At 38.7% G+C, this 23,144-nt stretch overlaps 1 protein-coding gene across 1 annotated transcript; it reads right to left on the bottom strand.

Annotated features, from left to right (window-relative positions):
* Positions 1-488: 488 nt before the first annotated feature.
* Positions 489-20,216, bottom strand: LOC139963220 (uncharacterized). Its single transcript, XM_071963801.1, has 14 exons — positions 19,894-20,216; positions 17,863-17,991; positions 16,442-16,510; positions 15,449-15,641; positions 13,804-14,018; positions 12,356-12,631; positions 11,617-11,834; positions 10,185-10,494; positions 8,771-8,889; positions 7,440-7,696; positions 6,927-7,033; positions 5,011-5,118; positions 3,824-4,001; positions 489-3,223 (listed from the first exon to the last, which is right to left on the bottom strand). Exons 1-14 carry the CDS (start codon positions 19,921-19,923, stop codon positions 702-704), a joined length of 4,731 nt encoding a protein of 1,576 aa, XP_071819902.1. The 5' UTR covers positions 19,924-20,216; the 3' UTR covers positions 489-701.
* Between the last annotated feature and the right edge of the window lie 2,928 nt (positions 20,217-23,144).

The following is a 23,144-nucleotide window of genomic DNA, read 5'->3' as shown; positions in this document are numbered from 1 at the left end:
GTTCTTTTGCTCCTGTATGGTACAAATCTCTTAAAGGGATGACCAAAACTGACAAATTCTTAAACCATTCAGTTCAATGGATAATATCTGTACAACAAAGTAAACCCATCACTGCTTCAAAACGAAGTTTCACACATAGTCACTGATGCATTTTGTATCAACAATAGTTTCATTTTGTTCAACCCCTTACATTTAAGACAGGCAACTTTTGTGATGTTTTGATTTTTTGCGATAGAGTGAGAGAAACATTCCCAAGGGATAAATTGGATATACTACCACCATGAATGAAGGTAATTTCTAATTATGTACACTTTTCCTTTTCAATTTCTTGCTTCTGTTCAGAACCTAGCAGTGCCAGACTAAAGAACAACAAACTCCTATATAAAACTGCTTGGTTCAGAAACTACACAGACTACTAGCCATTCCACAGTGACCTAATCAGGAAGAAGGCTAAACCATCACGTGAATAAAACAAAAATGCTACTTGGTTTCAATTTTCAACTTATCTCTCCTGTTTATTGAAAGATGTTTTTCTCTCCTTTTTTGTAATTTTAAAATTTCTTGTTTTTATATCATTGTTGTATAAAAATGAGTTTACTCAACCGTTTCTTTTGTAAAAAAAAAAAAAAAGGTCCATGAAATCTGTTTATTCACAAAAAGAATGGGTCACTATAAAAGGGCATCTAGTCCATAAAAAGCACTCATGCCTTCTCCGAGGCATCGTTTTCACTAACTTTTTCACCATCTCCCTTAGGAGCCCCTTCTGTCTCTAAAGCAGTTTCTTTTTCATTCACAGTTTCTTTTTCATTCACAACTTCTGTTTCATTACTTTCAATATTTGTCGGTTCTGCTTGACTTATTTCAACCTTTGGTATAGGTATCTCTTCTTCTGCCTTGGTTTCAGTGGGAGCAACTACTTCTGTGCTAGCCGAGTCGGTGATAGCTATAGCTTGCTCGCTCTTATCTTTATCAGCAGAAACGGCCTCTACCACTGGTGTTACCTCGATGGATGGAGGGGCAGGAGGGACTACAGGTTTCTCATCCAGCAATGGTGAGGGATTTGGCAGCTGTTTTAACTTACTCATCAATGGAGGTATAACAATGTCCAACAGAGGCTTAGGTGCTTCCTCGTTTATAACGGGAGCCCATCTGGATTTTCGCCTCGACTTTTCTGGGTCATTAGATTGTTCGCTTTTGCCAGCAGGTTTATCCTTGGAAGATGATTTTGTGCCATCTTCCTTCCTATCTCTGCTTCTCTCCGATTCTCTATCTCTGACACGATAGTCATGATCCCGGTCTCTGCGATGATCCCTGTCTCGGTCTCGATCAAAGTTTCTATCCCTCTCACGGTCTCTGTCCCAATCACGATCTCTATCTCTTCTGTGGTCAAAGTCTCTTCTGGGTTCCCGCCCGAACCCCCTGTCTTCACGGTCTTGCCCATCGGGAAAGAAACCCCTGTCCCTTCCCCTTTCCCATGGTCGAGGTCCAGAGGACCTCCAGTCCTTGTCTTCTCTTGGTCCGGGAAAATCTGGATCAACTGGTGGTGGTGGTCCGCGCCTCCAATCTTGATCGTGACCCCATCCGTCTGGACCAAATGCTTCTCTTGGTGGAGGGCCTCTCAACGAAGGAGGCCCACCTGGTGGAAGGCCTCTTGGTGGCATTCCCCTTGGTGGGGGACCTCTGAATGGTGGTCCCCATGGCCGTGGACCTCTCTGAAATTCAGCCATCAGCGGTGGTGGTCCTCTGGGGCCAAAGTCTGGCATTCCACGAGGGGGTAGGGGCCAAGAATCCCTTAGATCTCTATCTTTCCTGAAGTCTTCATCTTCTTTGGGCTTTTCAGGAGCAGGTCCATTACCAAACATACCATCCACTTCCTCTCCTTGGAATGGCGAGCTGGCGTTGTAATCTGGTATGATCCGGTCATCGACGTCCTTGGGTTTATCACCCTTCTCCTCTGGTGTCTCAATGGTTGGGATGGGAGGGTTTGCTCTTATCATGTTCATGATCTCTTGTGGTACGGCGGGGAGCATCCCTGGTTGTAAACCCCTCGGCAGTCCAGAAGGAGGTGGCGGCAGCATACCAGGGGGGGCCAGCCTCAGCCCTCCCAGACTGACTGGAATACCTTGTCCTTGTAATCGAACCATGCCACCAGGAACAACCATTCTGGGGATTTGCATGAGTCCAGGAACCATACCCTGTGGTAGCATGGCCTGCCCCAAGGTAGGTCGGACCATTCTAAGGGCTGCGCCAGCAAACTGACTGATATCACCCATCAGAGAGACAGGAGGTGGACCCAGCGGTGGGCCAGTAAGCTCTATTTTATCTGCATCCATGTGAGAGTTCATGTCATCTTTCTTGTCCCCTAGTCCATCCATCTCGTCATTCTTCATAGCATTTTCCAGTTGAAGGTCTGTAGGCAGGCGTATAGTTGCAGGGTTTAACATGCCTCCCATTAGAGATCTAGTAGGAAGCCCTGGGGGGTTCCCAAGTAAGCCCTTTGGTTCCTGAGATAACTCTGAATGTAGCTTTGGATCAACTCCCGGTCTGATACTCTGAGGAAGAGTTAAACCAGCTATTCTTGGTGGCAGTAGTCGCATCAATCGATTTGGCATCTGACCCAGTAGTTGTTGTGTAGCCTGAGTCACTGCTATGCTTCTGGGTGTTGGCAAACCCTCCATACTCCTAGGTCCAGCTGTTAGCGGTCCTCCAGGTCTAAGGAGAGCGCTAAATGGAGAGGGAGATGAGATAGCAGTTGAAGTATGCGTCACCAGTGAGGTTTCCATGCTACTCTGTGGACTTGGAGTGCTGTGAGGGATGGGGGGCAGTCCGGGCCCAGCAAGCACTCCTCCTGGTTGGGGGATACCACCTCCTATAGGCTGGCCAGGAACAAACCCTGCAGGCAGTCTTACACCAACAGGAGGCATACCCATGAAAGGTGAGAGAACCCCCGATGGCATTATGGGCATACGCATGACCTGAGGAGCTGCTGGGGGCATCCTTGGTGGTGGGAGTCCTGCATGCAACAACTGGGGAGGTGGTGGAACCTCTGGTCCAACTTCACTGGCCGTCGACACCATCGGTGAGGGAATGGGTGCAGATAACGAGGGATGGGGCAGTGGCGGGAGGGAAGTACCCATCACTGGAAGGATTGGAATAGCATTTTCTTGCACCTGGTCCACATCAGGCTCACTAGGTGTTTCCTCAGTGGGTTGCACTTGTCTTACTGTTGGGTATAGAAAGAAAAACAGAAAATGTAATACACCATATTAATTTAAATCTTCTAATTTAATCTCAACTCAGCGAAAGAACTAAGGAAAGAAAAATATTGCAAAGTCACTGATATCCTGCGTGACTCCTCTCAAGTGCGGTGGAAATGAGTTTCAAACAGAACTATAGCAACTTTTGTAGATGGTGTAAGTGCTTGTTGAGCGAGCATAGATCATCCCATGGCCTGTCACTAACAGTTCATAAGAGTGGGTTCAACATGTACACATAGTTAAGTGGCCAATTAATAATACAAAAATAACTGTGGTAAAAGCAGATTGCAACGTTGTGGCTAAGGGAAAACTAGCTTAATTCTTCTTAGAAATGGGAAAAAAGAAATGTCCCTAATTTTTGCAATTTTTCTGACTATATATTTAAGTACTGTTTGCCTGACTCAGAGCTTTAACATGACAGCTAAACTTACTCCCTAAGTTCAAACTGATAAGTGGTCAAGGGTTGAAAAATCTTTTGAAATACAAACTCTGTTGTAAAATACTAAAGTGTCACTAAAAAAGTGGACAACGATAACTTGAACAAAAGTCTCTTAATTATAACTTACATTTTTTCAAATCTTCAGGAAGACTATCAATATCAAATACACTGCCCTCCTCCAACTGCTCCAGTTTGACAGGGTTTGTTGGGAAGGAGTCCCAGGGTATGTAGCTGACCCCTCGGTCAACGTCCCAGTAGTCCTTGTACTTCTTGTCTTTGACTCCGACACCTGGGGCCCAGTCAATCTGTCAAAACAAAGAGATTAAGACAACTGAGGACTCTGTTCTATATCTTCAACAAACAAACTGTTAAAAAACAAAACAAAGGACAAATTGCACCAAAATCGTTTACGTTCTGTCATATCCCTAAAATAGAATCATTTTTCGTTGACCGCTCACCCAGAAAGCCAAGAGGCTAAGGGCTTCTGTGCTCCAAGCCCAACACATTTCTACAGTTAGGCAAGAACTGAAGGTATATCCAACAAACCCAATGCATTTCCCATGAAAAAAATGGATGCATTTCCTTTCACAAACATCCTTCATCAAAACAATGACATTTCCTATGAATATTTGGCAAGCCAAGATGTTGATGGTTGTATGCCAATACAAGTCACAGCCATCAACATCAACTACCAAGCACTGTACACTGATAAGGAGTAACCGTTACATCACTGACGAGGCACTCAAGTTCCAGTCATTTGAAATAGGGGGGGAGGGTGTTGACTCATCATGCCTTCAGCACTTCATAGAGGAATCATGATTGTATTCATGGATCATCATATTTTGTGGATTAGTCATCATCAGGCATGGAGTCAACACGGTGCAGTTGTCGGTCAAATACATTACCAACAACTTGTTCCTACTTCCTGGAGAGGTAAATGCGAGCCTTTCTATTCTAGTTACATAACGTCACAAGGATGAGCCTACCTAAACTCTCACATCACTTTGACAGATACGGTTTTGACAGATAGGTATGAAAATACTAAAAGTACTTGCAACATTCTTTCGACCCACAATAGAAACATATAACAGATGAGGAAAGACATCAACATAATGATACTTAATACAAAATTGTTGATCAACTAGACAGACTTGAGACTGACTGTTGATCAACTTCAAAAAAATAATTGTTGCAGATAAAAAAAGATGTATATATGGAAGTTTGAGGGCCTGCCATTGCACAGAAATTTGCATTTAACACTGCAAACTAGTTATCTAATACTGTATAAACATTGTACCTTTCTAAAGTTCTTACCTTTAGGTTGGTTCCGTGCAACTTTGCATACTTCAGATTATCAAGAATCTTGGCTGCATCAGCTCTATCTGCCATGAGAACATAAGCACATCCCCTGGCAGAAACAATCTGTCACAAAATAATAAAACAGAGAAATAAAATTCAGTTATTATAAACATACAATATAATAACTAAGATTGAAGGAGACACAAACCCAACCATCACTACTGAATCCATATAATAGAGATAACTGTCGTGAACAACAGTAAGTTTCTTGTACTCAATGTGGTACTTCTACACACTAAATATGACATTTTTCTGACCTACTCTTCTTGAGATATTGTGTTTACAAGCTGGGCATCACAAACGCACTCACACACACACATACACACGCACACATACACCATTATGAATGCAAAGGTTACGATTATCATCGAAACCAAAAGCCTTATTCCATTTGGGAGGTATGTCCTTTCACACACAAGGCTGAAGACTTGATTAAGTCCAGATACTTTTTCTATTGTTTTTATTCACTGTTTCAATGTTTTTATTCACTGTTTACAGTGTTTACTTTTTGGAGATGGAATTTACAAATGCTGAATCTAAAATGTTCAAACTAGTAACATGAGCTAATGGTGAGCTAATTAGTCCAAATGTCAGCACTATTTAAACATTCTAACTTGTAGATATGAAAGCAATAGGTTTCAGATCCTGGTGGCACTATGACATCACTATGACATCACAAATTTACAAAATGACAGTTCCCATAAACGACTTTCTAACTTTGATATCTGCCAAACGGAGCGAGATTTTTCTTAACCGTTTGAGTGAATCCTTATGCTAAAGATGATGGTTGGGTTTTGTGTTTCATACTTTGCAAAAAGAAAATATCACTAAAACTAATGAACATTTTGGTGCATGTCATTTTAATGACAGAAGTCATGCTGGGAAGGTACTTAAGTAAAATGACTCAAATTTCAATTAATGGAAATTAATACCATTCCTTTTTATGGTGCATTTCATCATTGTCAGGAAGAAATCATATGATCTTGAATTAATATAGTCTAATATTTGCATGTTTTCCTTTGTACAAGTCCTTGAAGTGGTAAAATATATCAATTGTTCTGACCAAAGGGGAAAAAATACTAACACCGATCAGAAAATGGTGACACAGGCAAACTACAGTTGGGTCCCACACACAACATGTTAATTCATGGTTATATGGCTTTCCACTTCATAATAATAATAATAATAATATATGTATATATATATTTATATATATTTATACATATGTATATATATATATATATATATATAATTGAAATCGTAGTGAGTTGGAAAATCCAGAACAGTGAAAAAACTTCCAGCCTCCACAGGGATTCGTACCCGGGCCTCCCGCTCTGAACGCAGACACCCTAACCAACTAGGCTATGGACGCTGATTGTATGTCCAGAGGTTCGAAACCGTTAAGGAAGGTTGTAATTCCACTCTTGGCATTTGTCACCTGTATCGAACAATACTAGTTCTGTGTTTGGTGACATATTTGGCTTACTCTAGAGATCAAACATGATGCTAACCAACTCGAAATCATTTGTGATTCCTAAAGCCGGATCTCGAAAGAAATATATATATATCTATATAGAGTTGGTTGGTTGGAGTCTATCTTGGCGCAGAGTGCTCTATGTCCAGTGGACAGAGCGGAATATATGTTGATACTAGTTGAGACTAGTGGAACACTAGTAGTAGTAACTCGGAGTTTAACGCGTTTTAGCGATCGTCAGACAACTCACGTGAAACTCCGAGTTACTACCACTAGTGTTCCACTAGTCTCAACTAGTATCAACATATATATATATATATATATATATATATAAACATATATATATATAAACATATATATATATAAACATATATATATATTTTGATATAGCACTTACATGTACTGTTCGAACTTCCCCTCCACCATGCTCTTCCACAAGACGTCGAATCTCATTTTCTGTCACTGACTTTGGTAACCGTCCGAGCCAAATGGTCAAACTGCAAACTAGAAACCGGAAGAGAAGATTGACAGAGTTGAAACGTGTGATTAGTAAACATATGTCTCTCTGTTGATCAATTGACGATATTATCATTTTGCTCTATAACTGGTGCAGACATGTATGTTAGATATGACTCACCATCATCCTCTGTTATCATTTCTCATTCAACTGCAACATCGACAGAGTTTGTTGTTCAGGCCATCAAGGCTGATGCAATGTGCCACTAGTTCACAGCAGTGTCATAACTCCTTAAAATAGTTGCTGATGTTCTATTGAAGCCAAACTTTGCAATTTAATCTAAACATACAGGGCTTTTAATGTGCCCTTTTTTGACACTCTACTTCTGGGCACTCTCTCTGTCCCTATCTTAACCTCCTGATTTACATCAAAATGATCAAGATTTAAACTAACCACTAGCCTTCCTATCTTTGACAGAAGGGAAGCCTCTCTTTCTCTCTCTGTCGTCGTCTCTCTTCCGGTCACCTTCTTTGTCACGCCTCCTGGACCTATCCCTGGACCGTGACCGGGACCGTCTGCTGCGGGACCTGTCTCTGTCCCTGGACCTTGATCTGTGGCGTCGCTTGGACCTGTGCCTTCCCCTTGCATGTGGACTCTTGGATCTACTCCTCGATCTTGTCCTTGAACGTTTCTTTCTGGGTGATTTTGATCTGTAAATATTTGTGGCAAAATTATCCAAAATGACTGCTAGATCTAAATCATTCAACCGAAAGGAAAAACACAGAGCAAGAAATATTCTCTCTTTTTATGCTTGTTTTATACCTTCACAATTATACCGTTTAGACAGAAACGGAGCATAGGTAAAGAGAATCAGTGAAACAGCACAAATGACAGTATTTTGACAACATATTTTATTCAAGCTATGAATAACAGTGAAACAGTTGTCACCAACATGAAACTCCATAAGCACACACACACTAATGTGTGTGAGCTAAGGGCTTCTGTGCTCCAAGCCTAACTCATTTTCACAGTTAGGCAAGAACTGAAGGTATATCCAACAAACCCAATGCATTTCCCATGAAAGATGTTGATGGTTGTATGCCAATACTAGTCACAGCCATCAACATCAACTACCAAGCACTGTACACTCATATGGAGTAACTGTTACATCACTGCAGAGGCACTCAAGTTCCAGTCATTTGAATAGAGGGGGGGGAGGGTGTTGACTCGTCATGCCTTCAGCACTTCATAGAGGGATCATGATTGTATTCATGGATCATCATATTTTGTGGATTAGTCATCATCAGGCATGGAGTCAACAAAGCTATGAACTTTTTTTTTGCATGTTTTATACGTTCACAATTATACCAATATTGAAAGGAGCGGGATTCTGCATAGCTGATTTTTTATATGGTGCCTTACATAGCATGAATACTACCCAAAGAGGAAATCATTTGGGGATGGATGCAAAGATGTTTTGGCAGATTTTCCTCACAGAACCTTAATATCTCCAGTATGAAAAAATCTCCAACATGAGTGAACCTCTTAAAGTTCTACAATATGTAAATGGTGCATCACACCCCGACAATACGCCTTGTCAAAAATACAATGGTCGTTATGGGCCACCGTCTGATCAGGTTACGCAAAGGACCTGATAGATACGAGGTAACGAACCAGACAAAAACTGGAGCATAGGTCAAGAAAATCAGTGAAATGGTACAAATGAGAGTACTTTGACAACATATTTTAGTCACTTGTGTGTCAGTCAGTTCAGGTCTTCTTACCTGCTTCTACCGTCATCTTTTGGTGGCGATTCTTCGATGAGGACAATCGGAAGATCGTCAGAGACCGTGGTAACGGGTGTTGATACCATCTGGTTTGGAACATCATCCGAAGGATATTCCTTCCACAAAATGAAAAGAAAAGAAGAAATAAAGATTTCACGTTTCACCAAGAAGAGGACACCCATCAGTTAGGCAAGCACTGAAGGCATATCCAACAAACCCAATGCATTTCCCATGAAAAAATGGATGCATTTCCTTCGCAAACATCCTTCGTCAAAACAATGACATTTCCTATGAATATTTGGCAAGCCAAGATGTTGATGGTTGTATGCCAATACAAATCACAGCCATCAACATCAACAACCAAGCACTGTACATCAAAACAATGACATTTCCTATGAATATTTGGCAAGCCAAGATGTTGATGGTTGTATGCCAATACAAGTCACAGCCATCAACATCAACTACCAAGCACTGTACACTGATAAGGAGTAACTGTTACATCACTGCCAAGGCACTCAAGTTCCAGTCTTTTGAAATAGGGGGGGGGGAGGGTGTTGACTCATCATGCCTTCAGCACTTCATAGAGGGATCATGATTGTATTCATGGATCATCATATTTTGTGGATTAGTCATCATCAGGCATGGAGTCAACAAAGCTATGAATAACAGTGAAACATTTGTCACCATCATGAAACTCCATAAGCACACACACACTAATGTGTGTGAACTAAACGGGGAACCAACTGACAAGATATTTCACACTGTCAGTCAAAACAAGCCCATCTCTGTATCCTGTATTACACTCAAGTACATGGTTTGACTTCATCCAACCTATTGTGACTAGCTAAACTCTCCCTCACACTAGGAAATGTATCTGTAATATCATCACTCAGCTATTCTGGTGATAGCATTGCTTAGCAGTTAATAATCCATCAAAAAGTATTTGGGTTTTCCTCTGTTGATAAATGATTCAAATATATAGTAAGAGGAACCCATTGAGAGCTAAGTTGCTATGAAGGCGTCTTTAATTCTGCTGGACATTGCCATATGCAATTCACAAAATATTACCAAATTTGAAACAAAAATCATCTCTTTGGCACATAAAATACTATACAAATCAGCTTTCAACAATATGTAGATGCAAGAGAAAATCTCCAATAAAGTTTCTTCACCATAATGCAGTATAGTAGACAGCTGCACTTGTACGTTGTGTATAGATATATATTTTTTGTTTTTGTTTTTTTGTACACTAACATTTAGATTTTTGTGTTTTGTTTTTTTTTGTTTTTTTTCCCCCCCTCCTTCTTGTTACATACTCACTTTTGATGTCCTGTTTATAAATATTTATACTGGAAATAAATAAATGAAAATGGAAAATATTATCTGCATCAAAAGGTATACAGATACTTACAGGTTGATACTGTTCAGCTGCTGGCATGGGGATTGGTGGCTGCGGTTGAAACGGCGGGGGCAGAGGAAACGTTGGTCTCTGATGGAAAAAGTTTGGCATCGGGGGAGGATGCCCCGGGGGCATTTGTGGAGGGAGTCCCATGGGCATCTGTGGAGGAAGCCCTGGGGGCATCTGTGGAGGCATTTGTTGACGTATCTGTTGGTCTGTGTGATGCATAAACTGCTGAATCTGCTCCTGCTGACTCTGAGCTTGGCTCAGTTCGTGGGTCAATTTCTGAACGGCTTCCAAGCTAGCCTGGATATTGGGCACCCTGTGACGGAAAGAAACACACAGTCATTCTTCATCAACGACCTAAGTCTCTTGATTTAAGAGGTCATCACATTTGCATATATATATATATATATATATATATATATATATATATAGATGTATAGATAATATAGATAAAGATATACTGTATATATAGAGATGTATAGTTATATATATATATATTGATATGTGTTAAGAACTCTGTATTCAAACTGGATCTCCACACTTTCATTCACGGTCAAACACTGGGTGTTAACAATTCTATCTTGTACACAAGTCCATTTCCATCAATTAGAAGATGACAAACGAAAAGAGAAGCACAAGTAGGGATGTATGAACTGTTAAGTTTGGAACTGTTAAGTAAGAAATATTTCATATATTTTATACTGTTGCCTAAGTGAAATTTTGTTGGGAAAGAAATGGAATTGTATATAATTTTATATAAACAAACTGGTAATAACTCAGCCTAAATTTCTTTCACATTCCATCAATAAAGACATACAACGATTTGAAGAGAACCTGCAATATATAACACTGTAACGTTTTGAAGTAGAGAAGGGATACCACAGAATTATTTCGTGCTCAAACTTTCTGTAGTCACCACGGAATAATTTAGTGTTCAAAGTTGGTGTAGCACTTTCAAAGGCCTGGATTTTTTTCTCTCATCGAATATCATATACAGTAGTTCTTGTGTAAAAAACCTCTATACAACTTTACACTTGCATAGCAACTTGCCCATTTTGTATAGCATTTTACGATGCTATAGTGGATAAATTGATAGCTCACAAATTTTGATTCTCACAAACAGGCAAAATAATATCATTCTGGTTTTAAAAACAGCTATACATCACCACATTTGCATAGCAATTCGTTCATACTTTGCACAGCATGTTGCTATGCGGTACCGAATAATTTATTCTCTGGAGCCTACAAGCTGTTCCAGTATGACATAGTCGTAGTTACCAGAGTGATCAAAGGGCAAATTAAAAAAAAAAGAAATGGATATGTAAAATTTTAGTACCAAACTGCCAGCAAATCCTTAAATTCTTTATAAATGAAGAACCAGCAAAGAAAGGTTTTAATTTAGACTTTGTTAGTGTTCCAGCTTTGATATATAACTTACATTGGATCTGGTGGAACTTCAGAGTGTTTCTCCATAGAGTGTGTCATTAGTGAGGGAACATGAGGAGAGGCTTGTGGTGGGGCCTGAGGAGGTGCATGGGGAGGCATCTGAGGGGGTAAGGGTGGCTTCTTTTCAGAGGCAGGTGCCATCTTAGGTGGCGGTTCCTTCTTCATTTCCTCTTCTTCCTCTTCATCGCCATAATCAAACTCTAAGAGGGCCTAAAAAGAGGCAAATAAAGGGATGGATTATTTCAAGTTATATACAACTCAGTTGGTTACATATAGATGCTATTCAAGCTCTCCAATTTTCAATGCTGAGGTCAGATATCTCGACACATAATATGCAAGGCCTAACATCAACAGCATGGGACCAAATTTGAAGTGATAAGATTGGTAAAATGTAGAAACAAGAAAAACAGACATTGAATTAATTTAAATCATTAAATTTATTTCTAATTCTTCTATAACAATAAAAACCTGATCCATGGACTACCCAGTACCTATTCTGCTAACCTCTTGACCACATTCAGTACTTCTAGGTAGTCTTGTTATTTACATTCTATCCATGTGGTACTTTCCTCAACAATATTTCTTCTCTTAATAATTTTTGTTTAATTAAATACCAAAAAATACCAAAATTTCCAAAACATTGCACACAGTTCAAACCAACAGGTTTGAGAACATTACCAGCCTGGTCCTATCTCTAGATGATATAATTATCATTTGCTTATCTGACTTACCGAATTAAAACTGGTTTCAGACGTCTCCTGGGGTAGGGGAGGGGGTTGTTCTTCCACACGGGTGGGGGGAGGTGAGCTAGACTCTGCTTGGTCCTCCTCTGTCACTCCTCCCTGATTCGCAAGTGAAGTAAGTTGCTGGGTGAGGTTCTGTATCTGATGCAGGACTGCCTCGTCGAGTTTAATAGTCTCTTTACTCGAGGTACGGGTCTGCTGCAGTTTGGTCTGTCTCTGTATCGTCTCCTGTATGAGCTGTAACTGCTGAAGCTGCTGGTGCTCCTGTCAAAACAGACAATTCACAGTAACCTCACTTTGACCTGTACTCTCTCCACCAAGAAACTGTTCACAGACTACTTGGTAAGATATTTTAGTTTTAAAGGGTGTGAAGACTCGCACAAAAAGAAATGTCTTATACCGGTAATCTGACCTAGTTTCGAATGAGGTGTAACAGAAGTGTTAGACACCACCATCGATCCCAGAAAATACACACACAGCTTGCTACAGTGGGTAATTAGACATTAGTGTACAGTCAGTACATACAGCTGCGGTCAATACCCACAGCACAGTGTACAAACGATACAGGGATGGACATCTCAGGTCCAGCTAAAGATAACAAGGTATCACGTATCATTACTATCTGCATTTTTCAGCGACACGAACAAAACGTCACTTGCAAGCAACAGAAAGTTAACTTTTTCAGATGGCCGCACGCGGTTTGGGGCGAGTCTTCAATGCCTTTAATGGACACACACACACACACGCACACAAACACTATGTGACTATTGACACATATCTGACTTTTGACTAGAATTTGCTTGTTGTAAAATCATATCAAACCATTAAACCTTACTAAACCTTTCGCTTACAACTAGCTACTTTGTGATACTCGACTGAAAGTATGGATACATGGACAATGTACAGGAGTATAACTTTTAACTGTCCAAATCTTCAGAACATTTAGGATAATAAAAGGCTTTCAATAAATTGACGGTGTCACATCATCGACGATCCACTTTCAGGTTCAACAGAATCACTTTCCACACAAAGCAGAACTCAAGAGTAAAATCCGATCTTGTTATTTCTGTTTGCAACTGAGACTGAACTACAAAACATAGCTTGTCGACTTGGGAATTGCCAAACTGAATCTTACACGGTTTGATGAACTAAATCCAACCATCTCCATGATGTACAACAAGTTTCGTGACATTACAAATCTGTAGAAACCACAAGCTTCCATTCAAGTAAGATTAACCTCATTTAAATATTTATAATCCTTCATCAGTTAGCTCTGCCTTAATATAAATTCCTTCCTACCCCTTCCTCCTAACAACCATCACCTCAACCCCCCCCCCCCCCCTGACGCACCCACAAAGCACCTTCTTTCCCTGTCATCAAAATAAAACTAGTAGAAAAATAGTAGAATTGACCCAATCCTGATAAAGTTGACTTACAGAGGAGCCTTCCTGTGCCTGCTGTAGGAGATTAGAGACCAGAGCTAGAGTTTTGTCCTCTGGATTGGAATGTTTGTGTGATCGTGACTTCTTCTGAGGTGATACCGTGGATTTCTTGGACTGCTCAGCGCCTGCCTGAGCTGCTTGCTCCTTCAGCCAATCGGGCTCGATTCTCTTCTTGTCCGCTTTCTCTTGTACCACCGGGAGTGCATCTCCTGTTGTTTAAACAATATCAACACCTTTCCTAAGTCTGACATGACAATTTACAAATATTTGAGGTTCTGTTTATTTTTGCTATTTTTTATTTTTATAAGTTAGGCCCTGTGTGTAACGTTTTGCTAAATAATTCAAGATAAAAAGTAAAACTTTCAGGTAAAGATTGCAAGGATACTTTTTTCTTTTTCTTACTGGAAATTAAGGAGGGTTTATTGATTTTTTTTCCAAGTAATTTTAGAAATTCAACAAACTTAAGATAAGATTTTGCACTGTACTAAAAACAGCTCATTCCAGCTCATGTTTCCACTGACTTCAAAACAAAACTAAGACAGAATCAACTGTATATTTATCATCTTTGGAAACTTCGTAATTCACAAACAAAAAATTCTACACGAAGAGTGTTGAACTTTATCAATTAAGGTGAAAATTTAGGAAAGATTTAGAGCAGCTGTTTGCTGCAGACTTGACCAATTAAAGCTCATAATAAAGAACCAAGAAATAACTTGATAGAATCCAGCTATCATTTTGAATTGTGATTGAAAAGCGACAAACCAAAGTCATTGAGTTAGCTAAAGAAATGGTTGCCGTCCTTTAACGATTAAAGTTAAACCTAGAGTACGATCCCTAAATCTCATCACTGGAAAGCTTATTCTGACTAAATGTTCATCATAACTGTAGATTCAGATCTGCCCGTTACTGTTACAAAGACGTTATTATTATTATTATTATTATTATTACACGAGATTTATATAGCGCCTTATTCAATTAAAAAATTGCACTAAAGCGCTTTACAGCAAAAGATAAAAAATTCGTTAAAAGTACAAAAAGTTAAAAAGGATGTAAAAGTTAAGATTGTATAGAAAAATAGAAATATTAAAACATAAATAGAAAAATAAATAGAAAAATTATGACTAAAATACAATAATAACACCTAAAATAAGTATGTACAGCAAGTATAAAATAAGTACATTAATCTGTGTTGGCAGCTCTGAAAAACAGTGTTTTAAGTAATTTCTTGAATTGCGTTAAGTCTATATTAATATTGCATATGTCCTGGGGTAAGTTATTCCATAATGTGGCAGCAGTATAATCAAAACGTTTAAATTCATATGTTGATGATCGGGTAGAAGGCACACTAAGTAAATTTTTATTCATTGAGCGTAAGGATCTAGGCGGAATATAAGGTATGGTCTCATTGGTGATGTAACTAGGGGTCAAGTGATTAAGAGCCTTAAAGGTAAGTAAAAGAATCTTAAATTTTGATCTAAAACGTACAGGTAACCAATGTAGTTCATACATTGCTTTGAAGGATTCACCGTTGCTTTGAAGCTACGAAAGACCTTTCCCTACAAACGATCAAATCGCTGCTGAAGCTATATAAAATTGAAGAAGATACTTGTCAAGGTAAACTCTGTATTTTGTGACTAACCGGCTTTATCTGGGTTAGCTAGATCCAGCAGGGGTTGGATTATCTCAGCAGAAAACACGGCGTTCTTCTGCCAGAGATTCAGCACTCGGACTATCTTTGCCTTTTCTTCTGAAGGACACTTGAAGAGGTGCGCGAAGGTATTGTTTATATTCTTGGCAAACCTCGGAGCAAACACATCTTTATCTTGACTGAACTATAGGAGAGAAAGTTTTTTAGGACATATCAAATCAATGGCATGAATTAATGCAGACTACGTATTTAGATAACTGGATTCTATTAACAAGAGACAAACCGGGATCCATCAAAGAAATTGTTAAAAATAGATTGCCACCAATCAAAGTCCTGAAGGGATAAGAAGAAGAAGATAGAGCAGAGGGACTAGATTTATTCTTGCATAGACTGGTTCAAATCCAATTCTAGCCAATCATATCTCTATACACTGTACTTCTTAGTCAGTTTTCTATCGTTGATTTGACTATAAACACTACAGGAGTCAAATTTGTTATCGAAACAGATGATGGTCATGAAATAGCAGGTGTACCCTTGTTTGCATCTGGTATCCACAAACTACCAGTTGCAGAATGTATTCAACCTCTACTGGTGAATCCTTTCAGTCAGTTTATTTACACTTCAAAGCCAAAAAGCCCTTTAGCATCAAGAACTGACATTACATTATTCCACATTTTAATATCAGCTATATGAAACAGCAATAAAGTCAAAGTAACAAACGGGCATCTTCCAAGTGGTTTTGGTTGAAGTCTCCTGTAATGTAAACTAGTCTTACAGAATGATATTTCATAATAGAACACTTCCTCTCCTCATCTCCCCCTTCCAATTCCTTGCAACATAAATTGAGAATACTGAAAATATCAGTGGCTTATAGTTTCTCAATTTTATCACTTCTCCTCCCAATACAAGAGAAGATATCCATTCTGGTTTTGTACAAATTCGCTCAATGTTTTTGATGGCAGCATTCACAAACAAGTACCTTACCTGATGACGTGATTGTCTCACAATAGAATCTATTACATAAAGACCAGGGACTTTGTATTCAGGACGACACTAGTAGAAAAGGAAGAAAATAACAGTATTTAGTACAAACAGGTCTTAAAATTAAGGAAAAGGTCTCAGCACCCAAATGACTCCTGAAGTTGGTCAGGATAAAGATGACTGGTAGCAGGCAAGTCTTTCCCTTTAAACTGTTAGGTATACAGTATGGTAAAACAGGCTCTAAAGACACCAGCTACTTTAGTTGGCCAAACTGAACTGTAATTTGTCTGACGATAAGTAAGAATGAATCTTACTGTCAATGAAATGGGCCTAGCTTATCGCATCGTACTAGTGAGCAAATCACATGGATTCATGCTCACATCTGCTGGCTCTACAGATGTAATGGATTGAAGGGGGAGGGGAGGGGAGGGGTGGCTATAACCAACCTGAGAATGTGTGGTATGTTAGCTGTTACTTCATGATGTACCACGCACTGACTGTACATTCATGATCTACCCATCAGACAATCAAGACTAGTTATTCCTAGTGTTGCACCGCTATCGCCAAATATTGGTTCTGGCCGACATCCGATATAACAATCCCAATATCGGTCCAATACCGATATTTTCAAACAGTCAGAACGAACTTCGATCAACTTCATTCAACACAGTGGGCTGCTAGTCTTATACGAACTGTCTCAAATGGAATTCGCTAAGAATTTTGACTACCCTTTTGTTTACCGGAACCAAACGAAAAGTGATACGCTTAATTGATTTCCAAAAACAATCTTTACATTAGTCACTCATGGTTTAAAGGAATCAAATTGCATCCAGGATATTCTCTGCAGTTTTTTAGAAAGATATACAATTTTTGAGTGATTTTGTAGAGGTTTTCTGCCTGAGCCTCTCCAAGAATTTGTGCAAGCCTAACCATTTGTCAGCGTTTATGTTCAAGTTTTAATTATGTTGTATTCACTTGTAATGTACAGCGCTAGACATGCGGCGAAGACAGTGCTATGTATGTAACCACTGGTCTGTTTACAGATCGTTTATCGGTCAATATTTTTCTGAACTTGAGTCTTGTTTCTATGCTGATCGGCAAATTAACTAATTGCTATGAATCAAAATCAAAACTGAGGCTAAAGAAATGGGTTTAGGACAGATTACTAAATCATTGCAAGTAACAAGAGGTAGGGGTAGCTTGTTGTGACAAGTCAAAAATCAATATCGCTCTTCAGCAATGAGGCTAAATTTTACCGATACAGATATGCCACAGATACTAATATCGCAAACGATTATCGGCACAACACTAGTTGTTCCATTACTTCATCTTAAGCTGAATGGACTCAGAGCACACTCAAGCATCTTACAGTAAATATTCATAATATGTGTATGACATAAGGACTCTCGACAGTATCATCTCACCTTTTGAATAAATTTCTCGACACTTTGAACAACATGCTTGTAGAGTTTTATGGCTTTGATAGCTAACTTAGTCAGCTGTGTCATCTTAGCCCGAGAAATTGGAGGCTTGCACTCATACAAGCTCGAGAGCTGGAAAGAAAACAATAAAAACATGAGTAATGTTAAATTCTGTCAACAACTATTTCTTGACTTTATTAGAAAGGTCTAAGCTATTATTGTACAAGGTTAGCTAAGGCATACAGGATAGGTATTGTTCTGTCTCTGTTTCACATACCACATGTTGTTTGCAAGTTTGATTTTGACTTGATGAAGGAAACATTCAACAAACATGGTCTTTAAGTCATAAAAGGATAACTTAAGGTAGAATTTTAGTCGCGATATATCATAGTCGAAGAAAAACAAAAAATTTGAGTTCTCAAATTGTATTAAAACAGCTGTTCCAATTTTCAAACTATATACACCACCTTTAAATAATCAAATCTCCATTCAGGCTAAATGCAGGATGACTTAGCCTCTTCTTTGTAAGCCAATACACTAATATTATATAAATTCTCTTTGTGCTTAAGAAATTTCTAATGCATTGTAGACATGATACTTGAGGCCATAAAAAAGCTTACGTGTTCCTACATTGAGCTTTGGTTTGCATCTGAGGAACTGACTTGTGTTAGACTACAGACACTTTTATTGATGAGCCTCAGTCATTTTAAAAACTTAAAATTTCTCTGCATAATGGCCAAAATGTTGGCAAATAGCATGATTGTGAGATGATGTGACAATGAGCTAGTAGTACTACACAATATAGTACAGACAAAAATCAGAGGGTTAGATCGTGCTTAAAATGAAAGGCATTGATTGACTTATAAGGATTAGGATTTTGGGTACAGCTTTGAAAGCTCATTAAAAGTTCAGGATTAAGCCCAATCTTTTTCATGTAGGTATATCTTACCAATGTTCAAATCATTAATTAAGATAGTCCGACTGGTTGGATTTTGATCAAAATTTCAGCAGCTGTGATAGGCTAGCCTAGGCATATGTGTTCTACTGTAATCATTAATATGCAAAGTCCCTAGCATATTTCATCCTGATGTGCTGATTCTGATTAAAGTTTCCTTAATATTCGGTTGGTATTCCGTAACATTAACAATTCCCAAACGTTTCACCAAACCCATTAGAAGTATCCCCGTCCGTTATATTGAAGTATCATATTTAATCAATGTTGGTCAAAATAACCAGCAAGGTTGGGCGAAATGACCATGCTGGTTGGGCGAAATGACCAACAAGGTTGGGCGAAATGATAAGGTTGATCAAAATGGCAGTTGGGCGAATGGTTGTTGGGCGAAGTGACCAGCTTCCGTCTGGATAATGAATAAAATAGTGGCAAGTTCATGCCATTAATTTAATTAAAAGAAATATTAAATTAGGTTTTTCCTGACCTCAAAAGTATATCAAACCCTGGAACTTAAAGTTTACTGAAGTTATACTGATAATTTTGACAATTAAATCAGAGGAGTGTGTCACTTCTCTAGTCTAAGTTGCCAGTGCAATTGGCCATAGGATTAGGAGAAATGGCCATACTAATTTATGGTATCCTTATGCCAGATACTGAACAAGAGAGCTTTATTGGCTACATTATTGTCTAACTGAATTACATTATATGACCTATTTTCAGTCATTTTGTCAAATATACATTGGGGTAGCCTAGGCCTACTGCACTGCAGTAGGCCTTACCAGTGTTTGAATTTGAAATACCATTTATCATTTTAATCACAAAATGTGAGTTTGTCAAGTAGCCTAGCCTATGTCAATTTCTTGTTTCACATGTGACATTAAATATTGAGCTGTTTTAGGCGTTCGACCATCAGTCAACAGCTTTTGAATCTTGGAAAATATGGCTTAGTTTAATGGAGCTTGGTTTTGTTTCCCTTTGTACGTATATCAAAATGGAAATGCCTAGATTAGGCCTAGGCCCCTACGCGTAAAACTATAGGCCTAACAGTTAGGCATGCGTTGTTTGATCTAAGCCTAACTCACCTCTTGGTTAAAAACTTTAACAGCGTCCATGGCTCCAACTGTGGCAGTCAGTATATTTATGAGCTATATGAATATTCTCTAAGCGCTATATATTCCCCTTTTCCATTTCCTCGTTACAATATGTCCACATTTCGTCGCAGAAGTATATGTGCTGCGACAAAGATGCTACCGCTTACTGCGCTAGCCTACCATATAGGACTGTGTACAATTTTACAGCACTATTACCGCAAATACAGCAACAAGAACTACAAGCATGCACAATGATCCTATACGTTACGTTACACACAAGAGGCGGCTCGCATTCACGGATCTGACGGTGATGCAAAAGGCGTGCAGCGTGAAACTAGAACTGCAGTAAGCGCTTGTTAAGAAGAAGATAAAACAGTAGCAGTCATTGGTCTATAGCCACAAAAATGGTGATCAATAACCAATCAGAAGGCAGATTCCAAAAACGACAATGTAAGTGGGAGGGCGCTAGCATTGGTAAACAGAAGTTCAGAACGAAAATCGAGATCAACGCAACGGGTGCACCTCATAGAAATTCTGTGTTGCACCTGTGCACTTTGACCTGTTAATACCGGCCATAATTGCCAGCTTGGCGTTTTAAACGCCAAACATGACAATTTGGCGCTTTTCAATTTGGTCGTAGAAAAATAGATGGTCCAGTTTTAAATTCCCCAAGCAATATTTCATGTGTTAAACAAACCCATGCTGCTCAGTGTTGCATATAGGAAAACGCACCGGTAAAAATGTTGACAATTTTTCACGTTAACTAATTTTCTTTCAGCTGAGGCAAGCACCCTTAGTTTCAACGAACTGCCAATTTGCCGACAAATATACATCCCCACTTGTAACAGGGTCAATTGTCATAAAATAACAAATCTTCTTTTTTTCAACCGATTTGGCTGCAATTTGGTCGGTTGCGTCACAGACAAAAATGGCAACCTTGAAACATGTCATGAATTAAAGGGTGTGAAGACTCGCGCAAAAAGAAACTTCTAATGCCGGTAATCTGACCTACTTTCGAATGAGGTGTAACAGAAGTGTTAGACACCACCATCGATACCAGAAAATATGCACACAGCTTGCTACCTTCGGTAATTAGACACTAGTGTACAGTCAGAAGTACATACAGCTGCGGTCAATACCCACAGCACAGTGTACACACGATACAGCGATGGACATCTCAGGTCCAGCTAAAGATAACAAGGTATCACGTTTCATTACTCTCTGCATTTTTTAGCGACAAGCAGAAAACTTCACTTGCAAGCAACGGAACGCGGCACGCGGTTTGGGGCGAGTCTTCAATGCCTTTAAGATTGTGTGTAGCCTACTATAAAAGGGTGGAGGATTCTTTCTTTTAAACTGTTTTTCGAAGGAACACGGCTATAGTCCAATAAAATGTTCCGCCTCCGGAGTTGATCTTGAATGAACGCAAGCTCGTGTACTTTAATCTTTTGTTTCAAGTTTCAACACATTTGGATTTGACCCATTCAGCCGATCCTTCCCGGAGGAGGACCCTGTCCATAGTATCATAATGTTGGGGATATTAATTCAGGAAAGTGTCACAAGCGAAAATATATATTTGAAGGCGAAGTGGTCAAGTTGGGCAACGTATAGGACGTAGCATTTGAATGTAAATCCTAGTTTCGTCCAGATTGATCCTGCAAGTGTACATGCGCCACGTGACACTTTCAGATATGTTATATCAACATACTAGCTTTTTCTTTTTTAATTTCGACTTGCTCCTCCAACTTGTTACTTTTTATGACAAAATTTCCACATAAATGGCGATTTTTTTTTGGGGGGGGGGGGCAAATTGTACATCGAAATTTCAGCATAAAGAAAGGGTCACAGATTCAAATTTCATTGAGGATATGGAACGAAAGGTTCATCATTTGACTACCTGCATATGATCGATCCAGAAATAACACGAATTGGATCTCTAGTTAGAAAAGTGGGGAAAGAAATTTAAAATAGTCCTACCTCACGTCACTTTTCAAGCAGCTGCCCCTCTGCCATCACCACACCCGTCCCTAGCTCACGTACAGTATACCCTGACCCTAAAGGCTACGCCCATGCAATTTATTAAAACTCTTTCTGTATATTTCACGTTCAAATAACTCGGAACTTTTTTCTATTCTTTTTTTTCATATTAATTTCTTTATCGTTTATCCAGCCATATCTGTAACATAGTGGTTCTCACCATCGAAATATACAGTTTAAATATAAGTCGATGGTTGTCACATTTAGAGGATTTCTTTATTATGTTTATTATTGTAACAGGTGGAAAATTCAAAGAGTAGACTAAGACACCATCTGTGGTACTGTGTGTTCTTTATTGTGAATCTTGATGTGTTTGTTACCAAACAAACTCCCCTCTTCAAACTCCTTACATTAGCTTATCCAGTCTTCCTGAACATACATGAAATCTACATGAAAATCTACCCTGAGACCTGCAGGATTGGCTGATAACTAAAGATAAAGTATGGCATGTACATCGACAATAACAAGAATGATGCATCTGTCACCATAACACTCGTGGTTGAAGTTCCAAAAAGTTCAGCAACACATTTAACTCAGTGTTATAGAGGACAGTATTCACAATTACATCCCAGAGCCGTATCTAAATATACGGCTCTGTTACATCCCAGAGCCATATATATCTCTATATATGGCTCTGATTACTATGGCGCGAGAAAGCGGAATATATTACGTACAAATATATATATGCTGTACTTGCGAAATAAATACATTTTAGACATATTTATATATATGTTTACACATATATATTCCCTGAAAATTATATTTATTCCTTTAAATTATATATTTATATATTCTCCAGGCATACAGAAATTATTTTCATAATAACAAATATGTATTCTGTGCAAAAATATATATTCTCTTACAGTAAATATTCTGTCAAAAATATATATTCTCTAACACAAAAAACATTTTTTTCTGTGCCAAGAATATATTTATTCTCTAAGAGAATAAAAATGTATTCTATAAAGAAATATATATATCCCTTTCAAAAAGTATGTCAATTCTGTGACCGAAAAATATCTTTCTCTAACAAAATATATAAATTATATGACAGAAAATATATATATTCTGTAGAAAAAGTTTTTGTCTGTACAAAAATAATTTTTTATTCTTTGTAGGAAATTGTTAGAACCTTATCTAACAACAAAGTTCTATTTTGTTCAAAATATATATTCTGTAATAAAAATATATGTGCTAAACAAAGT

Source organism: Apostichopus japonicus, chromosome 21 (assembly GCF_037975245.1).
Source record: "Apostichopus japonicus isolate 1M-3 chromosome 21, ASM3797524v1, whole genome shotgun sequence".
Classification (NCBI taxonomy): Eukaryota; Metazoa; Echinodermata; class Holothuroidea; order Aspidochirotida; family Stichopodidae; genus Apostichopus; species Apostichopus japonicus.
Note: the sequence above shows the minus strand (reverse complement) of the source record. Positions and strands in the feature narration are given on the sequence as shown.

What these genes read in the sequence shown, in the direction of transcription:
- LOC139963220 (XM_071963801.1), bottom strand. Translation starts at nt 19,923, where the DNA reads ATGGACGCTGTTAAAGTTTTTAACCAAGAG. An exon ending in TGAGACAATCACGTCATCAG is followed by an intron (nt 15,642 to 16,441) that starts GTAAGGTACTTG and finishes TCTCTCCTATAG; the next exon opens with TTCAGTCAAGATAAAGATGT. An exon ending in AAAGATGACGGTAGAAGCAG is followed by an intron (nt 7,697 to 8,770) that starts GTAAGAAGACCT and finishes AAATATTTACAG; the next exon opens with ATCAAAATCACCCAGAAAGA.